The sequence below is a fragment of the Podarcis cretensis genome (genome assembly GCF_951804945.1).
Source record: "Podarcis cretensis genome assembly, chromosome: 13".
Lineage (NCBI taxonomy): Eukaryota > Metazoa > Chordata > Lepidosauria > Squamata > Lacertidae > Podarcis > Podarcis cretensis.
Window position 1 is genome coordinate 32,358,492 of NC_137182.1, and position 25,921 is coordinate 32,384,412.

The following is a 25,921-nucleotide window of genomic DNA, read 5'->3' on the forward strand; positions in this document are numbered from 1 at the left end:
AAGAAGTAAAAATTAATTCAAATATTAATTAATAGAAAATTTCATAGGGTTTAATTCAAAGGATTTTCACATGTTCATATTGGGCATTCAGCACTAACATCAGTGTTAAATAAGTTTTAGATCATCTAGATTTCAATGGGAAATGGCAGTTCTTTACACAATAATCTCCAGTAATCTCCAGGAACCCAATTACTATCAGCTCTAGCATGTAGGGCTAGTAGATAGGGAGAATGGATGTTGTAGTCCAACAGCACCCAGAAAGCCACATATACTTACCCCTGGTCTAAAGACATATACAGATGAAGTAAACGTGTGATATAGGGCTACAATCCAATGTATACTTTGCTGAGACTAGAATTCCTATTCAATGTAGTGATATCCACTTCTAAGTAAACAAACATAGGATTGAACTAAACTTAAGCACACCATCTAGGCAACTGAAACTGTTTCCTAAAATGGAGAATGTTTTTTGTCTAAGAATTGGGGGAAAATATTTACCAGCAACTTCCAGAATGCCATTTTAAGATCCTTGTTTCTTATGCTATAGATGATTGGATTCATTAGTGGTGGCACCATGCAGTAGAACATAGAAACCAAGAGGTCAAATGCTGATGGGGACCCAGATGTTGGTCTTAAATAGACAAAGGTGCCACTTACCAAAAACAGGGTGATAACAATAAGGTGAGGCAAACAAGTTGAGAAGACCTTTTGCTTCCCTTGTTTGGATGGGATTTTCAGGACTGCTCTGAAGATGTGAATGTAAGAAAAAGCAATAAGAGCAAAGTAGATGAAGGCTAAACAAGCTCCAAAAGTCAGAACCCAAATCGCAGTGTTATCCGAGTCAGAGCAAGAGTTCTTCAGGAGTTGTGGGATTTCACAGAAAAACTGATTGATGACACTAGAACAGAACTCAACTCTGAATGTTGTTCCAGTGTACATTGTTGTATAGAAAAGTCCACCAATCCATGCACTGGTTGCCAACTGAATGCAAGCTTTCTTGTTCATGACAGTCTCATAATGCAGTGGATTGCAGATGGCAACATAGCGATCATATGCCATGACACCAAGGAAGACGTAATGGGACATCATGAAGAAAACAAGGAAGAATATTTGGCAGACACATCCAGAGTAAGAGATCGTTTGGATCTTCATCAAGGAATTTGCAATGGACTTGGGAACTGTAACGGATATGGAGCCTATGTCTTGCAATGACAGGTTGGCCAGAAAGAAATACATGGGTGTATGAAGCTGGTGGCTGTAGAAGATGACAGTGATGATGATAAGGTTTTCTATGAGGGCCACCAAATATATTATGACGAAAAGGCTGATGTGAAATACCTGCACCTCCCGAATATCAGGGAATCCATGTAGAAGGAATCCATTTGCTCTTGACTGGTTCATCATTGTGTGTCTCAGACCTTTGTTTGGTGCCCGGGAAAGAAAGCTGCCATACTACTTCTTTCTCATTCTTTCTTATTCAGGAAATCTTTCTTGGCAAACATGCTTTGATTACTTGTGATTACTTGTCCAAAAAGGCTTGTGCCTCCTCCGTTGCTACATCATCCACCTTTCCAAGAAGCCTACCCTGGTGATGTGTTCTACCTGCACTCCTGTCTTTTGGTAAGAGAAGCCAAAATGAAAGAATCCTTTGGTGGTGGCTCTCTGACTGCCCTCCCTGTTATCGAGACTCATTCCAACCAATGTAATCTCTATCACTGAAGGGCAGATATTGGAAACTAAGCTATTCAACAAAGGGGTGAAATGGTTAGCAATGAGTTTTATCAATGTCTCGTTACTAATTATACCCAGAAGGTTTAATTCTCATGAGCCTTCTACAGCTCAGCAGCTGTGAATCAGATGTGTATTTTGAGGGTTGAGATTCAGTTATGTTTATAATGACTATGATCCAAAGTTCTTCTTAGGGGCTTGCACCGGGGGTGGGGGTTAAAGTTCCTAAATCACTTTTCTCTAAGTGTGTGTGGTGGGTTTCTGGCAGTGGCTGCTTAAAGTAAGAAGAGGAGGAGGAGAAGGAGGAGGAGGAGGAGGAGGAGGAGGAGGAGGAGGAGGAGGAGGAGGAGGAGAGTTTGGATTTGATATCCCGCTTTATCACTACCCGAATGAGTCTCAAAGCGGCTAACATTCTCCTTTCCCTTCCTTCCCCACAACAAACACTCTGTGAGGCGAGTGAGGCTGAGAGACTTCAAAGAAGTGTGACACATCTAAAACTGAAATCTTTTACACCAGTGGTTTTCATCCAGAGGGCTGTGGCACCCTTAGGTGCCTTGAAGGATGGTCAGGGGTGCTGCCCTGACCATGGCCTCCATCCCTCTTTTCTTCCCTCCCTCCTCTGATTCCTGCTCACATCTCTGCCTCCCATAGGCTTGCATGGCTGTTTGTTGCAGCGGCTCTGGCTACAAGCTCCCCATGCAAATGGTCCTCTGGGGTTGGCCAAGGGGTGCTGGTTGCCAGAAACTGAGGTGGTCTTGGAGTAAGCAAGCAAGTGGTTGAGGTAGCCCAGCCAGCCAGTCTGCCAGTCCTTGCTCTTGGGAATGGATGGACAAATGAGAGGCTGGGCAGGCAGCAAGCACACTGGTCTTTCTTGTGGAGCTTTCCCTCAGCCTCCTCACCTCTCCATTCTCCTTGAGAATCATCCAGGCAGCTGCTGCCATGAGAAGGCATCAGAGAAGGGAGAGAACAAAAGAGGGTTGGAGGCCAGAGTTGCCTGCAGTACCCCTGACCATCATTCAAGGCACCCCAGGGTGCCATGGCACACTGGTTGAAAACTGAATAACTGATGAATGTCAGTTGAAATGGACTCACACTGTGTCCAAAGCTGCTTTTTTTGGCCACTCTGTCTCTCTTTCTTTAACAAATTCACAAAACAGGTATTAAATGCTAAACAAAACATTTAAAAAAAAAACAACACAAAAACCTTAAAGTAGGAAACACTCATTTTTGCTTCTTTGGTTACCAAAAGTGCTCAGAGTTCTATGGAGGATTGGCCTTCAAGAAAACAGTTCTGAGCATGCTCAGAGAGCCAGTGTGGTGTAGTGGTTAAGAGCGGTAGTCTCCTAATCTGGGGAACCGGGTTCGTGTCTCCGCTCCTCCACATGCAGCTGCTGGGTGACCTTGGGCCAGTCACACTTCTTTGAAGTCTCTCAGCCCCACTCACCTCACAGAGTGTTTGTTGTGGGGGAGGAAGGGAAAGGAGAATGTTAGCCGCTTTGAGATTCCTTAAAGGGAGTGAAAGGCGGGATATCAAATCCAAACTACTCTTCTTCTTCTTCTTCTTCTTCTTCTTCTTCTTCTTCTTCTTCATAATGCAGATCTATGTTACAATTTTCTACCAGGCTACTAGGTTACAATTTTCTACCAGGCTACTAGGTCTACCCTGAGGCAGACTTACTATTGCTTCACTATGAATATGCCATGGCTGTAAGCTAATATTGATTGGTTAGATTGCCTGCACCTTCCCTAGGAAATAGAAATATATAAATACCTTATATTTATTTGCTTAAAAAAAGGCCATACCTAAAATGCCAAAACCATATAAAAACAAAGATGCACAAGACCATTTTTTTTAGTATAATATCCATAAACCAATTTCTTAAAAAATAAATTTTGTATTTGCTACAGTAGTTTAGATAAACACAGTGTCAATCTTTACTTTATCATGATCATTTAAGCAGAAGTTGGATGGACATCTGTCATGAATGCATTGAAGGGGGTTGGAGTAGATAACCCTTAGGGTCCCTTCCAACTCTATGATTTACCTATCTGCACTGGCCAAAGGCAGGCTGTTGGGGTGTTGGGTGCATGTGATGTGGAAGCTCAGACAAGCAGAAAACTCACCACAGAAAACAGCCATTTAGCAGAGGTGGTCTTCACTAGGCAAACACCAACATGTACTACTATACATACACTATTTACAGATGCTACAAGTTGTCTTCGCTCTCTGAGCCCAGAGAGGGTTCTTTCTTTCAAGGTCTTTGCTGTGTTAAAGTCCACAGCCACAAAAGTCCTCACAAAGTCCTGCAACTGATAAGAGTTCTGAAGTCTGGCAATTTTCCAACTTCAATGTGTCTGGACTTCAGTGTGGGGGAAACTGAAACTTCCTTTAAAATCTGTCTCAACCTTGACAAAAGAGGTAGTACTTGAGAGGGATATCTCATGGTTATACATTTAGCCCATGCTTTCCTTATTCAGCAAACTGCTGATCACCTTGTGGAATGTTTGCTCAAATCAGCATATGTGGTGGAGATGTGGGAAGTGGTTCAGTTCTGGAAAGATTTGTTGAAATAAAATCAGTCCCTGGACAAAACACCTCTAATGTCCAGACCTGGCACTGCTTCTTAATCTTTGACAGGAAATAACACTAGCTTCAGACCCCTCAAATGTTGTCTAGGAGCCAGGCTCATAATAACAATATACGAGAAGGTGAAACAAATTAGGGCAAGTAGCACTTGAGGAAAAAAGAGAGCAATAAAATAAAATTGGCACAAAGACTGAAGCATAATGATTCAATTGCAACTGATTGGAAAGGTTTTATTAAGTATATGGCTAAAAATTAAAACAGAGGGCTCCTTTGACACTATAAAAACTTTTGGTTAGAATAATCTGTATATTACCCTGTGTGCAAATGTTTTCATGGATGAGAACTTATATCGTATTTGGCTGTTATTTCTGATGTATTGCCCAAACTTTATCATCTTGGTTAGGGTGGGATGTTGTATGTTTGTGTGATGTTGTAATAAGCTTTAAGGATTTAATTAAAAATGATTGTTTTAAAATGAGAGTGCTCTAAACCAGGTTACATGACCTAGCTGAATAGGCTTAGGATATAGCCTAAGCACTCCCCCCACATGGTCCTGCTTCTGCCATTCCCCCTGACTACCCTCAATTTGGACTTACTTTTCAAACAGTTTTCTATGCCGGCTGCCAGGCCATGAGACTGAGCCAAATAGGCTTAAAACACAGCTAGCCCATCTCCCCCAGTCCTACCCCAACCATGTGTCTGGAACAGCCCCTTTTTTTTCTTTTTTCTTTTTGAAATTTATGCTACCCACAGTTCAACCAGCTTCCACTCAGTTGGCTGAGCATTTTATACTGGTGTGTCTTCAACAGAGCTGGGGTCAGGAACTAAATGCTGAAAAACAATTGACCAAACCAGAGATAAACTAAATCCCAATGCTTATCCCTGAAGATCTTGTTGTAGGATTGCCCCTCTTAAGTTATTTTCTTATTTAGATATTTTATTTGTTTTAATGCACTTTGAGGGATATTCATTGGTGCTGAAAACACAATCAAAATAGAATTATTAAAAAAGAAAAAGAAAAATTTAACCTCCACGTGACATTAGGGTGATCAGAGTATGAATCTTGGGGAATAACATGAGATCCACCTTAGATTTAAAGTCAAGTACAGCTTATCCCCTTTCTGTATAAAATAATATGTAAAGAAAATACAAACCAAACCATTGCTTAAAGAAAGCAACAGAGAAAGCATTTTGTAAAAGATTACCTCAGACCTAAAAGTTTTGCCAGGGCAGCCTTGAGGTCCTTATTTCTGATGCTGTAAATTACTGGATTCAGCATGGGTGGAACCATGGAATATAGTATAGTAAACACCAAATCCAGTTGTGTGGCAGTGTTAGAGGTGGGTCTGAGGTAAGCAAAGCCTGCTGTAAGGAAAAATGTGGATAAGACAATGAGGTGGGGTAGACAAGTTGAGAAGGCCTTTCTTCTTCCCTCAGCTGAAGGGATTTTCAGAACAGCACTGAAGATGTGTACATAAGTAACAATGATGAAAATGAAGCAGCCAAACCCAATAGTAGTACTAAGCATAACAATTCCAATTTCAATTAGGTACAAGTCAGAACACACAAGCTTAAGTAACTGTGGGATTTCACAGAAGAACTGATTGACAACATTGGAACAGAAGGGCATTGAAAACGTTCCACCGGTGTTTAAAACTGCATTTAGAAGACCACCAAACCACACACCAGCAACCATTTGGGTGCAAGCTCTCCTGTTCATTACCATTTCATATTGCAGGGGATCACAAATGGCAACATACCGATCATATGCCATGACTGTAAGGAGGTAAACATCACATCCAACAAAGAGGAAGAACAAGAGGACTTGAAAAACACATCCAAAATATGAAATGTGCCTTGTGTTCATGAGGGAATTGGCCATGGATTTGGGAATAATAACTGAAACAGAGCCAAGGTCCTGCATTGCCAAATTCACCAGAAAGAAGTACATTGGGGTGTGCAAGCGGTGGTCGAAAGCTACTGCGAAGATAATGAGAAGATTCCCTGTCACAGTTGCTAAGAACATTCCAAGGAAGAGAAAGAAGTGTAGCATCTGCAGTTCCTGAACTTCTGAGAATTCCAAGAGAAGAAACTCAGACACTGATGTTTGATTATCCATTTTTTACTTAATGTTAAGTAGCATGGTAACCCTGGAAGAAAACAACAACTCTGTATTTAATTCAGTTTGAAGCAGTTTAATGAATAAATATCAAACCATTTATGAACACACAATTAGAACATGTCACACTAAATTTATAACTATCATATGTTTAACACTAAATCATCTAGCTTTTCTTTGCGGCTTATGGATATTTTGAGGGCCCATGTGAAGTGAGCCTTGGCCACTGGGGGATGGGCTTCATGAAGGAGAAGTTTATTGATTAGAGATAGTAGTAGGTTTTCACAAAGGAATTGGTTGTACATCCTGAATCACCCAACCCACAGGAGATTATTCCTTCAGTGTTGATGTTGGGTGGCGTTTCCGTGCACTGCTCTGGTTTGCCAGAAGCGGCTTAGTCATTCTGTCCATATGACCCGGAAGCTGTACGCCGGCTCCCTCAGCCAATAAAGCGAGATGAACGCCGCAACCCCAGAGTCGGTCATGACTGGACCTAATGGTCAAGGGTCCCTTTACCTTTATGAGGTGTATCATTTCTCTAAAATCCCTCCAGAATGCCATCTTAGGGTGTTCTATGACTGGTTGACACCCATCCGGGAATTCGGAAAGAATACATTCCCCCTGAATCTCTTTAACAGGGTACCCTGAAAATTTGACCCATGTATTGGAAGTGGTATTTCAAGCCACCACTCTACCAGACTAAGGAGCCCACACAATGCCCTTTTCTGCCACCCGAGTTGGCCCCACCATGTTCTGCCTTTCTGCTTTTCAGCAACAATGGGGCCTCTGTGCATCCCATTGTATTATACTGTTAGTGTAGCTTCCCAACATGCACTGTAGCACTATGGTTCACTAAAATGTTCACTTTATTTGGGCTGTTTAGGAGATGCTGTTTCATTATCTAAAGGGTACAGATATTCTTAGCCCAAAATAGAGCTTGAAATAAAATACGTGTTTACTGATGTATTTTGCTATGTATTCCCAAAAAGTTTTTAATGATGCTCAGTTCCCAGAGAAGCACTGTAAGTCTCAGGTTGTTCTTGTTTCCCTTTCACACAATAAAGGGAATATTGGCATTACTTAAAGACTATTGCTATGTCTCCCTTCCCAGTCTTACTAAAGATGTAGAGGAGGATGTATTCAAAGAGTACGAAGAAGAGAAGCAGCTTCCCTCCCCATTCATGCAAAATGGAATGGAGAATTCTGAGAGCTTAGACTTTGTACTCAGTTAAATTTTGCTTGTATAATTCTAATTAATGTTCTATAAAAAGTCCCTCAGTTGGTCACAAACTTTCAGGATAACATAAAATAAACACATATGTAGTTCCTTAAGGTTGGATTGTTGTCACCAAAGGCTATAATAAAGTCTTTTACATAATGCAGATTAATATGTTTCCACTTGGATGACATATGACTACCCCTCTGGAAATAATCTGAATACTGCGTGTTGTAAGAAATAGAATTAATCAGTGTAAGAGCCAGTATCTCATATTTGGTTTTCAGATTATAGAAGAAGAAGAAGAAGAAGAAGAAGAAGAAGAAGAAGAAGAAGAAGAAGAAGAAGAAGAGTTTGGATTTGATATCCTGCCTTTCACTCCCTTTAAGGAGTCTCAAAGCGGCTAACATTCTCCTTTCCCTCCCCCCCCCCACAACAAACACTCTGTGAGGTGAGTGGGGCTGAGAGACTTCAAAGAAGTGTGACTAGCCCAAGGTCACCCAGCAGCTGCATGTGGAGGAGCGGAGACACGAACCTGGTTCCCCAGGATTACGAGACTACCGCTCTTAACCACTACACCACACTGTTTACCTTACCAAATGAAAGTATCCCATTAGCAGTTCCTCTATAGGCAAATCACATGCTCTGATTTAAGTGGGACAATCATTTCGAGAGAAGAAATGTAGGGATTTGATGACTAGTTAGTTAGTTAGTTTGTTAAAGAAAGACATAAATGTCCAGTCATTCAAGGTAAAATGATATTAATAACTTACTATTTTTCTTCATGTCAACTTTCCCTCCCAAATTATGATGTGTCTTCCTCTCTGTTGTCTTTAGATGTCCATCTATCCATATGGGCATAGCTGCAATTTTATTTATGTTCTCTCACCCCGCTCCATTGCCTCCCACCCTCCAAGGCAGTGAAAAGTCTGTTTTCATTGGCAGTACAAAATTGCCACTATATTGTTATGTTTGTTGTGTTCCCTGGCACATGCTCCCAAGAGTTCAACACAACTGGGCAAAGAACTCCCCCAAGGAAAATAGATTTTCCGCTATTTCTGAAAATATAATTAATAGATAATGAATGTATGCGAGAGTACACAAACATTTATTTATTTATTTATTTATTTATTTATTTATTTATCTATCAATTCATTACATTTATTTGCAGTATACATTTAAAACAGTATCAGACCACTAAGCAATAGCTACAATTTCCACATTTCCCTGGAAATAGGGCTTGTTTAACCATGTTTAGAGTTCAAACTTTGTGAAGGGAATATGGGTCTCCCAACAACTCTCAGCAGCCCTAACAAACTACAGAATTCTTTGACTGTTTAAAGTGGTATAATAACACAATGTAAATTTTAGCCCTTTAATCCACATATATTCCCATTGTTCCAGCTGAGATTTTCCATGAGGTCCAGAGGCTTGTCACTCTCAGGAGCTCATCCTACACTCAAGTATGATCCTGGCAGAGACACATGCCTGACTGGCATGTTCTCTCTCCTGGTCTTTCGTTTGGGAGCTTCAGAAGCTTTCTTCTGCCTGAACATCACAGTGACCGATGCCAATAGTCATTGGCACACTTAGGGATCCTCAGAGTGTTTGCAGTTTGCGTAACAGACCTCAGCAACTTAGCATTTTGGCTAGTCTACTTTATTTACATATAAACACACACAGAGCACTGCAACATGGCTCCCTCTCTCTCTAGCATCAGACAGCAAAGAGAAAAAGAACAAAGGACAATAGTCCCACTTTACGGAACACAGTAACACAAACATCCTGTCTCCATCACTTCCCACTCTGTGGAGTCAAAACATACACCGTCATGTGATAGACAAAAATCCCATGACTGAAATCATGGAGCAAGAATTGTAACAGTCACATTAGATATGAGGGATGGGGCTCTGGAGCATGTGGAGGCCAACTGTGAATGGTCTGCTTAATACTTTGAGAGTAATCTCACTCAACTTCATAGAGAATTGAATGCCACAACTGTGGCAGTTCCATTTGAGGTGTCTAATATCTTATGTGTCTGAGGTAGAGATGGGAAGTGTAACCTGGCTGTCCTACTAGATCTCTCAACAGCTTTTGATATTACTGAACATGGTGTTCTGCTGAACCAGCTCTGTGGGATGCTATCATGGACACTGTCACAGTGGCAACATTTCTACTTGCAAGGTAATGTCCAGAAATGTTATGGTGTCCTGCAGGGCACTTTTTTTTCTTCTGGTGGTTTATGAAGCTAGAAATTCCATTAACTTGCATTGCAAAACCAAAATGGCCACAACATTTTGTTTTTCCACAAGCTACCATTATCACCCATTACTGAAGCCTTTGGTCCTTTCTGTAACAGTAGTAGCCCCAGATCTTACAACAAATAGTTGCAAAGGCAAATGCTCGAGACCAGTAAAGCAATGATATGAATAGTTTATAATCAGATTTCCTATGCATGTCGCCTTACGCCATAGCTCAGTGGTCGGCCACATGCTTTTTATTCAGCAGGTCTCAGGTTCCTCAGCATCTAGAAGTTGACTAGAAAAGATCCCCATCTTAAACCCTGTATATTGTCTATGAGTCATTGTATGCAATATTGATTGTTTTGAATTCTATGCCATTGTCAGAAACTCCTACAGATAAAGTTTCTCTTAATTATGCTAGGAGAACATAGATTGTAAAATTAATTTTTCTACACACCTGCAGTTATGGCTTGAAGTGGCTTACTAAGGCCAAGTCCTCAGGGAAATTAAGATCATATTAATAAACCACCCCCTGATGGTTGTGTTAAACTCTAACTGCCAGTAAAGATATGATTTTCCTGCCTCAGCAAGAGCAGGGGAACACTTATAATGCATCATAGCACACTGGGAAACACTTAGTTCTGGGAGCAGAAAGTGTATGAGAAGCGAATAGAAATTTATGGAATAAATGTAAGTCATTTATCTACTTAATACTTTAGAAAATGGCAGATATATACTGCACTTTTTTCAAATTCAATATATAAAAAATGTCATTCTTTGCATTGGGATACATTTTAGGTATCGCAGAAATACAGAGGACTTGTACAGCAGAAACAGATTAGATTTAGATTAGATTTATTAAATTTATACATTGTTTCTTTTGATGCTATTTACAGGTTACTACTGGACTGGTAGAGCAGCTAGCTTTTTAACATTCTGTCATTACAACCTTAATAATTCTGTTAATCATAAATCAAGACAATTAGTGAATATCCTGTCTGACAAGGGATACAATGTAATGGAATTTCAGGATATTCTGGTGAAAAATGTCTGTGTAATAGATGTTTCTTATCCAACTGTAAACATCCTGCTTTTGGTGCCATGTTTGTGCTCAATCAAAACACACTGTATACTTCAACAATACTGCAGGGTTTGTTACACAAATGATGGGTGTTCATAAACTTTTGAGATCTCAAAGTTCTTGCCTTAATGAAGCATTTAATGAAAGGTACATGTTATCCAGTATATGTGTCAAAGTTATTCAGGGATGTCTTCAATCAAAAGAGGTAGGGAATTATGCTGGGATGATCAAAGGAAAAAGTAGGTGCACGGGGACTAAATTGTAAGGGAGCATAATATGCAAGACTGTAAAACAGAGCTGAGGAACCTGTGAAACTCTGGGTGTTTCTAGATTACGATGCTCATAATTCCTGACCACGCTGGTTGGCAATGATGGGAGTCCATCCAACAAGATCAGGAGGGTCACAAATTCCTCATCCCTGCTGTAGAACATGCTTACTGCTTACATAGTGCATAGGCTATGTAGGAAACTTAGTTTGCAGGTTTCTGCTTTGTAGCACATTGTAAATTTGTACGTGGCTTACCTCTATACTTAAACTGAAGTCTGTGTACCTATAATCTGCTCTCATTTACATTGCTTATTTTTACTTCACCATTCAGCCAGTATGGCAGTGCAGCTAAGAAGTGGTAAAGCCTGAATGGTTTGAATGGCCCAGCAAGAGCCTTGTGAACAAAGTCTTGCCTTGCTGTTCTTACTATTTTGTTCTGTTACAATCAGTGTAGGAAATGCCTGTTTGTGAGGGGCAGAATACGTGTGTGTGTGTGTGTGTGTGTATGTGTATGTGAAGTGTATGCATAGAGTTGTTGAGTTTTTAATTAATAACTGTTGTGATGATAAACCAGAAAAGTAAAGCTTTCGGTTGACAATTTTAATCCAAGCACTCTCATGACAATCTTGTGATACTAAGGGTAGTAGGCTGGTGGGGTTTAAATTTAGTCAAAGCCAATAATTAAATGTTCTACACCAAATCTGTAATTCAGCAGAGAGGAGATTAGCCTCTAAGCTCAATGGAGCATTTGGAACACAGGATGGAACAGGAAAAAATTGCTTTAGGAACTTAGACTGAACAGCTTGTGTAGATCCAAGGTGAGCGCCTGGGCAAATCTGAGCCCCATATAATAAATGTGCTATGGGTTTAGCTTTAAACACTTCAAATGCTGATGGTATGTGATTGCCAACTTTTGTACAGAAAATGTGTGTCAGAATTTTGGTGCTTTGAGACTTTTTTTTCCTTTGCATATTTCTGATGTGCTCCCCATGACCCTGTTGACTGAAAAATAAGGCCAAGGTATTTAAAAAATTTAACTTGTTTGATCAACTGATTATCCATATACCATCTATGGGCCCTATAGTTTCTTGAAAACACCATGGCATTCCTTTTCTTGTAATTCACAGCCCACTGTTCTCTTTGGCAGTATCCTGTGAATGCCCTCATCAATCTTTTTAGGCCCACTTTTGTTTGAGATAGAAAGACTGCATCATCTGCATATAATAATATAGAGATGGCTTTTGTGGCCAATTTAGGGGCATGATACTTTGGGGATGTTAAACTCTGGACAATATTTATATATAAATTAAACAGTGTGGGAGCTAGGATACAACCATGATTAACTTCCTTTGTGGCTGCTACAGATACTATGGGCTGTCCATTTGTAGAGCAACACATTTTCAGCACAGTGTTTTTTAAGGAAATGCCCAAAATTGCTGAGGGTTTTTTTTAGGAAGTTGCTTAACACAAAACGCCTTTGAAATACCAGTAATGGGACATATGGCAGCCTGTCTCATCAAATTTGAATGAAATGAGTGTTATGTGGGGCTGTTTTTACCCCAAATGAGGTTTGGGGACTGTTAAGGTGCCCATATTCAAATGCTGAAAGAAGTTTAAAGGTAAAGGTAAAGGTACCCCTGCCCGTACGGGCCAGTCTTGACAGACTCTGGGGTTGTGCGCCCATCTCACTTAACAGACCAGGGGCCAGCGCTGTCCGAAGACACTTCCGGGTCACGTGGCCAGCGTGACATCGCTGCTCTGGCCAGAGCCAGAGCCAGAGCCGCACACGGAAACGCCGTTTACCTTCCCGCTGGTAAGCGGTCCCTATTTATCTACTTGCACCCGGAGGTGCTTTCGAACTGCTAGGTTGGCAGGCGCTGGGACCGAGCAGCGGGAGCGCACCCCGCCGCAGGGATTCGAACCGCCGACCTTTCGATCGGCAAGCCCTAGGCGCTGAGGATTTAACCCACAGCGCCACCTGCGTAAAGAAGTTTAACTTATAATAAAAGCTCAAGGTTCTGAGTGTTTAGAAAATCAAAGTAAACCCATATTAAATGAGCAGCAGAACACTGATGTTAAGGAAGCAGTGGTGAGTCACTATCTCTTATAATAACACATCATTAAAGTTTTCATGTATTGAAAGGTTCACTTCTAAGACTTGTGGCTTATTTCCCTTATCTTTTTTTCTTCCCCCAACTCTCTTCTGAATTAAGTAAATCTTGCTTAGTAAGTTATAACAGTTATCTTTCTATTTTGTTCCAGAGGTTGCAAGGATCTTAGTCATTTGTTTTTAGAAAAAATGGATAATCAATCTTCCATTTCTGGATTTCTCCTTCTTGAATTCTCAGCCATCCGGGAGCAGCAGATTCTACACTTCTCTCTGTTCCTGATATTGTACCTAGCAATTGTCTCAGGGAATCTCCTCATCATCTCTGCAGTAGTCTTTGATCACCACCTGCACACCCCTATGTACTTCTTCCTCATGAATTTGGCCATCCAGGATCTTGGCTCCGTTTCTGCCATCATACCCAAATCAATGGCTAATTCTTTCCACAATACTACATACATTTCTTATTCTGGATGTGTGGCTCAAGTGTTCTGTTTTGTTTCCTTTGTGGGATCGGATTTCTTTCTCCTCACAGTCATGGCATATGATCGCTATGTTGCCATTTGCAACCCACTACAATACGAAATGGTGATGAACAAGGCAGCCTGCACACAAATGGTTGCTGGTGTTTGGATCACTGGTCTTTTCTATGGCACATTGCACACTGGGGGGACCTTTGCAGTACAGTTTTGCTCCAATATTGTCAATCAGTTCTACTGTGAAATCCCAGAGTTACTAAAGGTTTCCTGCTCTGACTCATATCTAGCTGAAGTTGTCATTCTTGTGATCAGTGCAGTTATAGAGTTAGGCTGTTTTTTCTTCATCATTGCGACATATGTACTAATCTTCACTGCAGTGCTGAGAATCCCCTCCATCCAGGGAAGGCAAAAAGCCTTTTCCACCTGTCTTCCACACCTCACTGTATTTTCTGTATTTATATTCACTGGGTGGTTTGCCTACCTAAGACCACCTTCTGATACACCATCTGGTCTGGATTTGGCATTAACTGTGATATATACCTTTGTTCCACCCATGTTGAACCCAGTGATCTATAGCATGAGAAACAAAGATATCCAGATTGCCCTAGCAAAGCTGTCAGCTTCACTGTCCTCTTTTTGCATGTAACTGTGGATTTTGTGTTTGCTTAAATACCTTCATTTGTGTGGAAGGCAGTTTAAAAAATAATTAAGCTGGTGATATTGATGAAATAGATGCAAAACCTGGCTCTTTTGTTTGAGGAACTGGTGACTATTTTTGCTTTTTAAACCTAATTCCAAAATTGTACACACATAAATCATGAAACAGGGTATGACTAACAAAAATGGGTTATGACAGGAATACTAAACCTATTATTTTATGCTACAAAATAAGAATTCATTGTCATTAGCCAGTAAAATGTATTATTCAACAAAGCAACTTGGAAAACATAGAATAATAGTAGTGCTTGCTTATCGACTGCATATTGCAATATATGTTGTACGTATTTCCCGTCCGTGTGTTGTTTCATTTGTATATTTATTAAAATGACACCGTGCAGTGTAAAAATTATCTTTCGCCCCTCTTCCCTCACCACCTTCACTTTTGGCAAATCGGATCCTCCTATTTGAGGGTCCGTGTTGTGCACAGGTTCAGGGCAATCGTCACCTCTTAGCAATCGTCACAACTTTATAAGGTTTGGTGGTTAGGCATTGGCTTAGTGAGATGTGGGGGAGGGGAGGTGCAGCCATCACCTGCCCCTCCAGGTACAAGGGTATTCCATTAGAGGAATCTGTGGGTCTGGATCTCGTCTGAAGTCAGCTTGAGGGGCTAGGGCCATGCCAGGACCCAACGGGAACCCCGGGGTGAGCTTCAGTTGGTCACCATTGACGGAGCTCCCTTGGTTGGTGGTTTACCCTTTCAGACTTCCTGCAAGGTGGGCAGGAGTCAGTTATAGTTATTGCCAGTACCACTCACATTTTTGTAATCAATAAAGTTGTGGCCTAAATTTTGCCCATTAACCTTTAAACTAAAATTCTGTGTCATTGTGTTTTTATTATTCCTGAGGGGTGTGCCTGGGTCTTGACGCACAACAGATTTTCCATTATGTCTGTTTGTCACACTATATTATAGCATTATAATATTCATTAATTGCAAGGTTTTCCAAGTTCTATTACTGCTCTAGCTGCTGTTAATAAATGCCTCTGCTATATGAGTCTCTACAGCCACAGTAGGCAATGTAACTCTACAACAGTTTCACTATGCCACCAAGGGTACACTCTTCCAAGACAGAGGGATGTCAACAACATCTGCAAATGAGATCAATCAAGCATGGTAGACACAGCCTTCTTAGTGGTGACCCCATGGTTTTTGAATTCTGTTCTAAGAGGAATTATGACCCTCTTTCCTCAGGGCATTACCACAACAGACTGATATCAGATCCTGATATTCTGTCATTCTTTAATGAAGAAATTGTAGCTTTCTTTCATATATATATATATATGGTGTGCTTTCAAACTGCTAGGTTGGCAGAAGCTGGGACAGAGCAATGGGAGCTCACCCCGTCACATGGATTCAAAGCACCAACCTTCTGATCAGCAAGCCCAAGAGGCTCAGTGGTTTAGACCACAGTACTACCCACGTCCCTACTACCATAGCACTATGTTGACAGGGGCTCTATACCTTAATACAGGGATGGCCCTCCAGATGTTGGATTCCCAACTCCCATAACTCCTAACTGTAATGGTTCTAGGGGGTTGCTTGTGCGTAAGTCGTCGCCACACCTGGCTGAGTCACCTGGGTGAACCCTTTCTGTCCGGACAGCCACCCATCCGTGGCTGTCTCAAGCCCTGGCAGAATCCGTCAGTGGGCGTTTCTTGAACTTCTTCCAGCAAAGAAGTTCTTTGACGCCCAGTCACCTCCTACTCTCCCTGCGCGGAAGTCTTCTGCACAGGGAGGGTGTGGGCAGCGGAGGACCCGTGCTCTCCCTGCTGGTCTCCGGTGAGGAGTCCAAGAGCCTTCTCTCTGATTCCCCCATCTGCCCCCCTTCTCCACTGGTGCTACGCTGATTTCCTTCCCCACCAGATGGGCTGCCTACTGGGACCCTCTCCGGCATCCCTCTGGAGCCTTCCCTCCGCCTCTGGCTCCGATGGCAGTTCCCTGACATCCACCTCCCCCCCCCCCAGGAACCCCTCCACCCCTGGCCGGATTTTCTGACTCTATCTCGTCCCTTTCCTCAGCCGACGATGCAGGGAAGCCCCTGAAGGAGCTGTCACTATCCTCTGAGGATTCAAACCCCGCTTCCCACCCGCTCCAGTCTCTACCCGCTGGGTGGCCTTCCCAGTCCGATTCTTCTCCCTCGGACACCTCCCCTCCCTCCCCTTCGGAGGCAGGAAAGCCCACAAAGTCCTCTTCGTCGTCTGTGGTTCCAAATTCTTCCTCCCAGAATCTCGCTAGTGGTTTTGGTTTATCCGGGAACAAGCTGTGGAATTCTCCCACCAGATAGCCGTCATTAATCGACTCAGCGGGGACCCACGTATTTTCTGACCTGGGTTCTCCCTCCCAAGCTACCAAGTACTCCACCTGGCGACCTTGCCACCTTGAATCGAGTATTTCTGTGGCTTGGTTGTGGTGTTCCCTCTCCTCTACCTGCGGGTGGCTGGTGACTCCTCCCTCCCGCCCTGGAAATTCCCACCCCTCCCTGTACGGTGAAAGTAGGGACCTGTGGAACACCGGATGTATCTTCATGCTGTCAGGCAACTTAAGCTTGAATGCCACGGGGTTCACCTGCTGTGTTACCTCAAAAGGCCCTACCCGTCTCGGCTGCAACTTTTTGCACCCCCCCTTTAGGGGTAACCCTTGGGTTGACAACCACACCCGGTCTCCCACCCGTATGGCCTCCCCCTCCCGACGGTGCTTGTCCGCCTGCCTCTTGTAAACTTCCTTGGCCCGTTCCAAGTTCATCTTGAGTTGCTGGTGCAAGGCTTCCATTTCTTCTACAAACTGCTCTGCTGCGGGTACACTCCATTCTTCCTCCTCCCTCCCCGAGAAGGCTCTGGGGTGACACCCATAATTGGCCATGAACAGGCTCATTCCCGTGGACACATGTTCAGCGTCATTGTACGCAAATTCAGCCAACGCGAGTTTCTCTACCCAATCATTCTGTCTCTCGCTCACGTAGCAGCGCAGATATTGCTGGAGTATACCGTTCACTCTCTCTGCTTGTCCGTTGGTTTCCGGGTGCCTTGCCGTCGAGAAGCCCACCTCTACCTGTAGCAAGCTCATGAGCTTCCTCCAGAACCAGGAAGTAAATTGTTTCCTGTGATCCGAGTGACTCTCGAGGGATCCCCATGCAGTCTGAAAATGTGATCCACAAACAACCTGGCCGTCTCCTCTGCTGTCACTGCATGTGAGCAAGCTATGAAATGGCACATTTTTGTCAGTAGATCGACTACTACCATGACTGCTGTCTTCCCCCTCGACTTGGGCAAATCTGTCATAAAATCAATGGACACCACCTCCCAGGGTCTTCCCGGTGTAGGTAAGGGTTCCAGTACCCCTGCAGGGGCAGCCCTCTCCCCCTTTGCCCTCTGGCATCGGTCGCACCCCCGTACATATTCCCGTACATCTTCCCTCAGCTTTGGCCACCAGAACTGCCTGGTGACGAGCAGCATGGTTTTGTACTGCCCAAAGTGTCCAGCTGTTGGGTTGTCGTGGAGTTGTTTGAGTACCTTCCCCCTCAAGTTTTCCCCTGGTACATACAGTGCCCCCTTATAGTACAGTAGCCCTTCTTTTTCCTCAAACCCTCCATGGTCTTCCCTTCCATCCCGGAGTTCCCTGATTTTCGCTTGAGCAAACGCATCGTCTCTGGTAAGCCCAGCCAGTTCTTGTTTCCCAACCATCGCTCCCCCCCACACACCCATCTGTCCTCGGGAAACAAGTGTCAGGTCTCCGGCAGTCCCTCTCCTTCCATGTACTCCGGCTTCTTGGAGAGAGCATCGGCTCTTACGTTTTCCTCTCCCGGCACGTATCGTATCTCGAAGGAAAACTTGGAGAACTCCTGAGCCCCTCGAATCTGTCTCTGGTTGAGTACTCGTGTGTTCCGCCAGTATTCCAAGTTCTTGTGGTCAGTACAGACCTGGATCTTGTGCCGCGCCCCTATCAACAGATGTCTCCATTGCCGAAAAGCCGCATAGATTGCCAGCAGTTCACGGTCATACACTGTATAGTTTTGCTCCGACTTGCTCAGCTTCCTTGAGAAAAAGGCACACGGCCTCCAGCCCTGCTTGGCCCCTGGCTGCAAAAGGACTGCCCCTACGGCTCAGTCGGACGCGTCCGTCTCCAGTCTCATGGGCTTCTCCAGATCCATGTGCAGGAGCTGCTCCTCCGAAGCAAATGCCTTCTTCAGTCTTTCAAAGGATTGCTGGGCACTTTCTGTCCATGCAAACTTATTTTTGCTACTGAGACAATCTGTGATGGGTGCGGTCAAGTGAGCAAAGTTCTTTATGAACTTCCTGTAGAAGTTGCTGAACCCTAAGAACCTCTGCACATCCTTCCGGGTTTTGGGGGCCTTCCATTCCAGCATCGCCTTCACCTTGCTTGGGTCCATAGCTAGGCCCTTGTCTGACAACTTGTATCCCAGAAACCTGACCTCTCTGGCGTGAAATTGGCATTTTTCCAGCTTGACCCACAACTGGTGCTTCTGCAGTCTCTGTAGTACTTCCCTGATGTCCCTGACGTGTTGCTCCTCATTGTCTGAATAGATCAAGATGTCATCCAAAAAGGCTACACAATTCTTGTACAGCAGGGGCCCCAACACGTGGTTCATGAATCCTTGAAAGCAGGCGGAGCCCGATTGTAATCCAAATGGCATGACTAAGTACTCAAAAGCCCCTAGGGGGGTGAACATGGTAGTTTTCCATTCGTCCCCCTCCCTTATCCTAATCAAATTGTAGGCTCCCCTGAGATCCAGCTTGGTAAAAATTTCCCCCTGTCTCACCCGTGTTAAGATGTCGTCAATCCTGGGCATTGGGAAGGTCACGGGTTCTGAGACCAGGTTGAGTCCCCTATAATCCACTACAAGCCTGGGTTGATTAGTGTCTTTTTTGTCCACAAAGAACACCGGACTGCCCCCCACCGCCTTTGATTCCCTTATGAACCCCCTCTTCAGGTTCTTGTCAATAAATTGCCACAACTCCTGCATCTCCCAGTCAGACATAGCGTACAGCTTACCCACCGGCAGCTGAGCCCCCGGGAGTAAGTTGATTTGGCAGTCAAAGGGCTTATGGGGGGGTAGTTTATCTGCCTCCTTCTCACTGAAGACTTCCTTCAGGTCCGCATATTGTGGTGGCACCTTCCCTTTTTGTTCCACGGCCATCCCAGCCACCCTGGCCACCGTCATTCTTGGGTTCTCCCCCCCCCCCAGACAGTGTTCGAAGCAATAAGCTGACCCAAAGGTAACTGACAGCTGATACCATGACACTACTGGATCATGCCGTGCTAGCCAGCTCATTCCCAGTATTATTGGGGGTCCTGCCAGTGTGGCCACATGAAAGACGATGGTCTCCGTGTGCCTGGAAACCCTCATTCACATTGGCGGGGTCTGGTGTGTCACTCCCCCCCCCACCCCAGAAGTTCCCTGCCATTGATGGTGGTGACTTGCGAGGGAAAATCTAGGGGTAGTAGGTGGAGTTGGTGCTCCAGAGCGAAGTCCCTGCTGAAGAAATTACATGAGCTGCCTGAATCCAGCAGCCCCTTAACTTTGACAGGGTGCCCATTTGGGAGTTCTAGCACCACCTCTATGGCTATAGCTGCCTTGGGAGGGTCAGGCTGGGGCACTTCTATTGGTTGCTGGCCTGGCTGCTGCCCCCACTGGTTGGCAGCCAGGCGTTGTCATTTCCCTGCGCCTGCCCTTCCTCCCCCTTCTCCTCGCAGCCAGCAGCCCCCACCATGCCTTGCCAGGCCTTTCATTGAGGGCAGACCTTAGCAAAATGTCCTGGTCGTTGGCAGAGGAAACACTTCTTGGTAGTTTTCCAATCCTTCCCCTCCCTTTGGCGACCTTCACTGGAGTTTGAAACCTCGCGCGCGCCATGAATTTCCATTGGCTCCACCGCTTGGGAAGGCTGTCTCGGTATCTCAGGAATGCGGTAGTCATGGCAATGTTCCCCTCTCCCTTCGCGCTTCTCCTGAGCCCGCGCTTCCTGGCGTACGCCAATAGCAAGCACAGCTTTGGTCAGTTCATCCATAGACCGGGGGTGGGGTGCACGAGACAACTCGTCCTTTATTGTTGGGGACAGCCCCTCCTCAAACAACATTTGAAACGGTTGAGAGTCTAGATCCCACCCTAGCCGGTGGATTAACATGGCAAATCGTGACCAGTAGTCTGACTGACTGGCTCCCCTGCCTGCACCCCATCAGTTCCCGCCGAGTCACACTTTGCTCAACTTCGCTGGAGTACATCGCATTCATCGCCTGGAAGAATTTCTTAAGGTCCTTCAAGGCATCATTTTGCGTCGCCATTAGAGGCCTGATCCATTTGCGCGCCCCATCCTGCAGATGCCCCACAATGTATGCCACCCTCTCCCCGTCATCAGCAAAGTCATGCTGCAGTTCCAAAGCGTACTCTATTTCTGTTCGGAAAGCATTGTAGTCCTGGGGGCTTCCCACCAAAATTGTTTACCAGCCCCGGTACCTACCTTGCGATGGGGGTGGGTCTGACCTGTGCATCTTGAGCCCGTCTTTCATCCAGCCATGCCATCAGGATAGCTACATGCTGCTCCAAGTCTCGATTCCTCTCTGCCAGACTCTGCATTGCAGCTGGTTGCTCCAGCTCTCCGGCTGCCCCTGTTCGGCTCATCGTGCTGTCTTTCTGCTGCTCCGCACAAGCAACGTCGGTGACTGACAGATTGCTGTAATGGTTCTAGGGAGTTGCTCGTGCGTAAGTCGTCGCCACACCTGGCTGAGTCACCTGGGTGAACCCTTTCTGTCCGGACAGCCACCCATCCGTGGCTGTCTCAATCACTGGCAGAATCCATCAGTGGGCGTTTCTTGAACTTCTTCCAGCAAAGAAGTTCTTTGACGCCCAGTCGCCTCCTACTCTCCCTGCGCGGAAGTCTTCTGCGCAGGGAGGGTATGGGCAGCAGAGGACCCGTGCTCTCCCCGCTGGTCTCCAGTGAGGAGTCCAGGAGCCTTCTCTCTGATTCCCCCATCTGCCCCCCTTCTCCACTGGTGCTACGCTGATTTCCTTCCCCACCAGATGGGCTGCCTCTCTCCCTACTGGGACCCTCTCCGGCATCCCTCTGGAGCCTTCCCTCCGCCTCTGGCTCCGATGGCAGTTCCCTGACACTAACCAACATGGCCAATAGTTAGGGATGCTGGGAGTTGTAGTTCAGCAACATCAGGAGGGCTATGCCCAGTCATGCAGATACTAAAAGGTGCAGAGAAAAAGCTGGCCATCCTTGAAGCCCAATTTAAATATGTGTGTGTATATATGTGTTTGATTATGAGTTACCTCCAAAGGTTTAGAAACATAGCAGGTATCAGATTTAAATGAAATGCATGTAATAGGAGCACATCAGCAAAGTGTGCATCCCAACACTCAGTAAGCCACTGTGACCAGATTGCAAATCTTTTCATAGGTAAAAATCACTTACATCTGTTCCAGTTTGGACACCACATTAGCAGTAGTTTCAGATGTACTTTACAATTTGTATGAGGATGTGGACAGGATCCTTAAAGTATTTAGGGCAATCACCTGCAAACTTAGTCCTCACCCATCAGAGGACAGCTAGCCAAGCGTATAAGAAAAGTGTGTGCCAAGGGGCTATGGTACCTTCAGTGGGTGAATAGTTCTACCAGAAAACTGTTGAAGAAGATTGTTGTTGAAAGGACCCTATCTGAACTCACCATACTGGATAATTTCTGGCTACTGTACTCAACAATTTATCTTAGGGGCAAGCATGCAATGGTGTCTCCCTGCCAAAGGTCTGTGGAGGATCAAGATAAATTTCAATCTGATTTCTGGCCTGACTTTGGTACTGAAATGTATTTGGTGGTTCCCAACTTTTTTTTGCCCTTGAACTATTTGAATATTCCTTGATAGGCTACTTAATGATTTTTCTGCCTGTTGTAGCAATTATAATGTGCTGTGCTAGATGCTGTATGATTTTTTAATTTTAATTTTACCAACGCTGCATAGACCACCTGAATGAAGCTCACAGGCCACAGTTTGGTTACTGCTCCAGACAATCTACACTAGGAACTAGACCCAGGGAGTCCTGTCTCTGGTGGTCTGCTGAGCCTGTCAACAGCTTTCAGTACTACCCATCACAATATGGTTTTTATGGACCTGCCTGGGAAAGACTCTACTTGTTTGCAGCAGTTTCAGTCCTTCATGGAAACACACAGTTCTGAAAGATGGTACTGAGAACGATTGCTCATCTTGCCTCCCATGCTGTTCAACATCTAGATGAAACTTAGCAAGATCTGAAGATTATGAGTTCAGTAGAGGTGTAGGAAGGTGTGTGTGGTGGCAGCGGTCTGCCCCGGATGTCACCACTGAGGGGGGTGACATTCGGTGCACCACCTCCCCGTAACTCCCAAGCCTACCCTGAGCCATCGAGGGAAGCGGGGATCTGTGCCGCTTTGCCGGCAGCCTTCCCCCTTTGTTTTGACAGCTCGGGGGAGGCTTGGGAGTTGTGGGCGTGTGGCGTGTGGCGTGCCATTGCCCCACACTCCCGGGCTGCTGGAGGAGGCAGGCCGACAGGCAGGGAGAAGACGGGAAGGAGGCAGGTGAGCAAACAAGCAGAGCAGGGAGGGAAGGAGAGAAGCAAAAGCTCCCTCAACTCAGGACCCAAACCTTGGAACACACAGGAGGAGAGGTGGCATGTGAGAACAAAGTTAGGGGGGGGGGAGTTTTAAGTGCTTATGCTCACAATGTTAAGTAAATAAACCAGAAAATGACACTTGGAACTGTATCTTATTTTTCCTTCTTTTAATAATATCAATGTGGGGGGGGTGACAAAAAAGTTCCGCAACGATTACCACCTGACCTTGCTACACATCTGCTGCCTCCACCCCCACTGAGTTTTGTAAATTCAACTTCAGGGAATTTACGTCATGGAGGCTTAGGGGAATGATGCTGGAGGGTGGAAGTAGAATACTCATCCCTGCTGTGCCCTTCTTTATTTACTTAGCATAAGTACATAATGTGTGAAGATGGGTATTTATGTCATACAGGAGGAAGATGGATGAACTAAACTTCCTAAATTCCCCATATAAAAGAGTCTCTATAGCCAAGTTCCACCTCCATATCAGCAATATCAATGGTTGAGATATTTTTTAACTGTTTTCCACGTAAATAAGGGTACCTAAATGAACACAAAATCAACAGCTACACAAAAAAGAGCACACTGAAGCTAGCAGCTTTGCTAAGGCAACCTTTATATCTTTGTTTCTCATGCTATAGATCACTGGGTTCAACAAGGGTGGAACAAAGCTATATATCGCAGTTAATATATAATTCAGAATAGATGGTTTATCAGAAGGAGGTCTCAGGTAGGCAAACCACCCCGTGAACATAAACACAGAAAATACAGTGAGGTGTGGAAGGCAGGTGGAGAAGGCCTTTTTCCTTCCCTGAGCTGAGGGGATTCTTAGCACTGCAGTGAAGATTAGCACATATGTTACAATTATGAAGACAAAGCCACCTAACTCAGTAACTAAAGTAATTGCAAGAATGGCAACTTCAGTTAGGTATGAATTAGAGCATGAAATTTTTACTAACTGTGGGATATCACAGTAGAATTGATTGACAACATTTGAGCAAAAAGAGGCTGAAAATGTGCCTCCAGTGTGCAAGAGACCAAAGCAGAGACCAATGAACCAAACACCAGCAACCATTTGTGCACAGACTTGCCTGTTCATCACTATAACATATTGTAACGGATTGCATATGGCTACATACCGATCACATGCCATGACTGTTAGGAGAAAGACATCAGATATTTCAAAGAAGACAAAAGAGAAAAATTGAACCACACATCCAGAATAAGAAATGTGTCTGGTATTGTTGAGAGAATTGGCCATTGATTTGGGAATAATGGCAGAAACAGAGCCCAGATCCTGGATGGCCAAGATCATTAGGAAGAAGTACATTGGAGTATGTAAGTGATGGTCAAAAACTACTGCAGAGATGATAAGAAGATTCCCTGATGCAATTGCTAGGTATAATATCAGGAACAAAAGGAATTGTAGAATCTGCAGTTCCCGGATTTCTGAGAATTCAAGGAGCAGAAATTCAGAAATGGAGGATTGATTATCCATTAAAAATAAACAAATTACTATAATGCTTGCCACCCCTGGAAGAAAGCAGAAATACAACACAGTTACAAACAAATGCCTACTTTATTTTGTAGATATTTGTGGGAGGGGGGGAGACAGAAAGACAAGGGGAATAAATTATATGTCTTAGAAGTGAACCTTTTGATGGCTATAGGATAAACCCTAACGCTCTTGGCCATCCTTGCTGCTTTTGGGCTTAGGGGATGATGAGGTTAAAATATTACTTAGAGGGCAGAGGACTCCCCATATCATTTCCATATTTAGAATACACAATGCTTAGAAACTGCACTAAGGCATCAGAATCGAAATAACATTCTATTTCAGCCTAACTTTCCACTTCTTTTTATGGACAACAACACTGAAAAACATCAACACATGTGCTGGATAAGGTGTACTTAGTTAATTGCTTGATTAGAACAGGAACTTTGAACTCCCGAAGAAGAAGAAGAAGAAGAAGAGGAGTTTGGATTTGATATCCCGCCTTTCACTCCCCTTCAGGAGTCTCAAAGCAGCTAACAATCTCCTTTCCCTTCTTCCCCCACAACAAACACTCTGTGAGGTGAGTAGGGCTGAGAGACTTCAAAGAAGTGTGACTGGCCCAAGGTCACCAAGCAGCTGCATGTGGAGGAGCGGAGACGCGAACCTTGTTCCCCAGATTACGAGACTACCGCTCTTAACCACTACACCACACTGGCTCTAGGGCACTTTAGGGCACCCAGCAGATTTGTAATGAAGAAAAATCTTACATTATTGTTGATTATATTTTGAGTGAGTACAATAATGGAACCGAGTACAGGAATCTTGTTGCTGCTTACTAGGAGGTAGTGGTGAGGTCAACATATATGAACCATATATATTACAAACCATATATTTTAAACTACTTTTCCACAACTATTCTTAGAATAGTCTGAAGTTTCATTAGTTTACATTCCTCACCAGATAGAATATTTACAAACTACCATGGTTTATGATGAATAGAAATATTAGACCATTTTTTTAAAAAAAGCTAGCTGCTTTAACTGTTCAGCAGTAAATCACTTTCAGGATGATAATGATTATTATTATTTTAGTGGGAGGTATACATTTAGTAAACCCAAACCTGCATCTAATCTGCTTCTATATAACCCCTCAGCACTGCTGTGCTACCTAAGCTGTATCCAAATAGTCAGAAAAGCAATTTATATTTTTGCAAGTTTAAGAAAGTGTGAAATGTATCTATCTTTTTCTAAAGTATTAAGTAGATCAGTTACGTAGAT

General features: G+C 44.1%; 4 protein-coding genes across 4 annotated transcripts; 1 reads left to right on the plus strand and 3 right to left on the minus strand.

Moving 5' to 3' along the window:
* Positions 1 to 450: 450 nt before the first annotated feature.
* LOC307201556 (olfactory receptor 14C36-like) lies at positions 451 to 1,404 on the minus strand (the record flags this gene model as incomplete). Its single annotated transcript, XM_079950839.1, has 1 exon — positions 451 to 1,404. One exon carries the CDS (start codon positions 1,402 to 1,404, stop codon positions 451 to 453), a length of 954 nt encoding a protein of 317 aa, XP_079806965.1.
* A 4,112-nt stretch (positions 1,405 to 5,516) lies between these two features.
* Positions 5,517 to 6,434, minus strand: LOC307200213 (olfactory receptor 14J1-like; the record flags this gene model as incomplete). The annotated part of the gene is made up of 1 exon (XM_079948630.1): positions 5,517 to 6,434. One exon carries the CDS (start codon positions 6,432 to 6,434, stop codon positions 5,517 to 5,519), a length of 918 nt encoding a protein of 305 aa, XP_079804756.1.
* Positions 6,435 to 13,541: 7,107 nt separating this feature from the next.
* Positions 13,542 to 14,474, plus strand: LOC307201557 (olfactory receptor 14A16-like; the record flags this gene model as incomplete). Its single annotated transcript, XM_079950840.1, has 1 exon — positions 13,542 to 14,474. One exon carries the CDS (start codon positions 13,542 to 13,544, stop codon positions 14,472 to 14,474), a length of 933 nt encoding a protein of 310 aa, XP_079806966.1.
* A 9,234-nt stretch (positions 14,475 to 23,708) lies between these two features.
* Positions 23,709 to 24,647, minus strand: LOC307201558 (olfactory receptor 14A16-like; the record flags this gene model as incomplete). The annotated part of the gene is made up of 1 exon (XM_079950841.1): positions 23,709 to 24,647. One exon carries the CDS (start codon positions 24,645 to 24,647, stop codon positions 23,709 to 23,711), a length of 939 nt encoding a protein of 312 aa, XP_079806967.1.
* Positions 24,648 to 25,921: the final 1,274 nt, after the last annotated feature.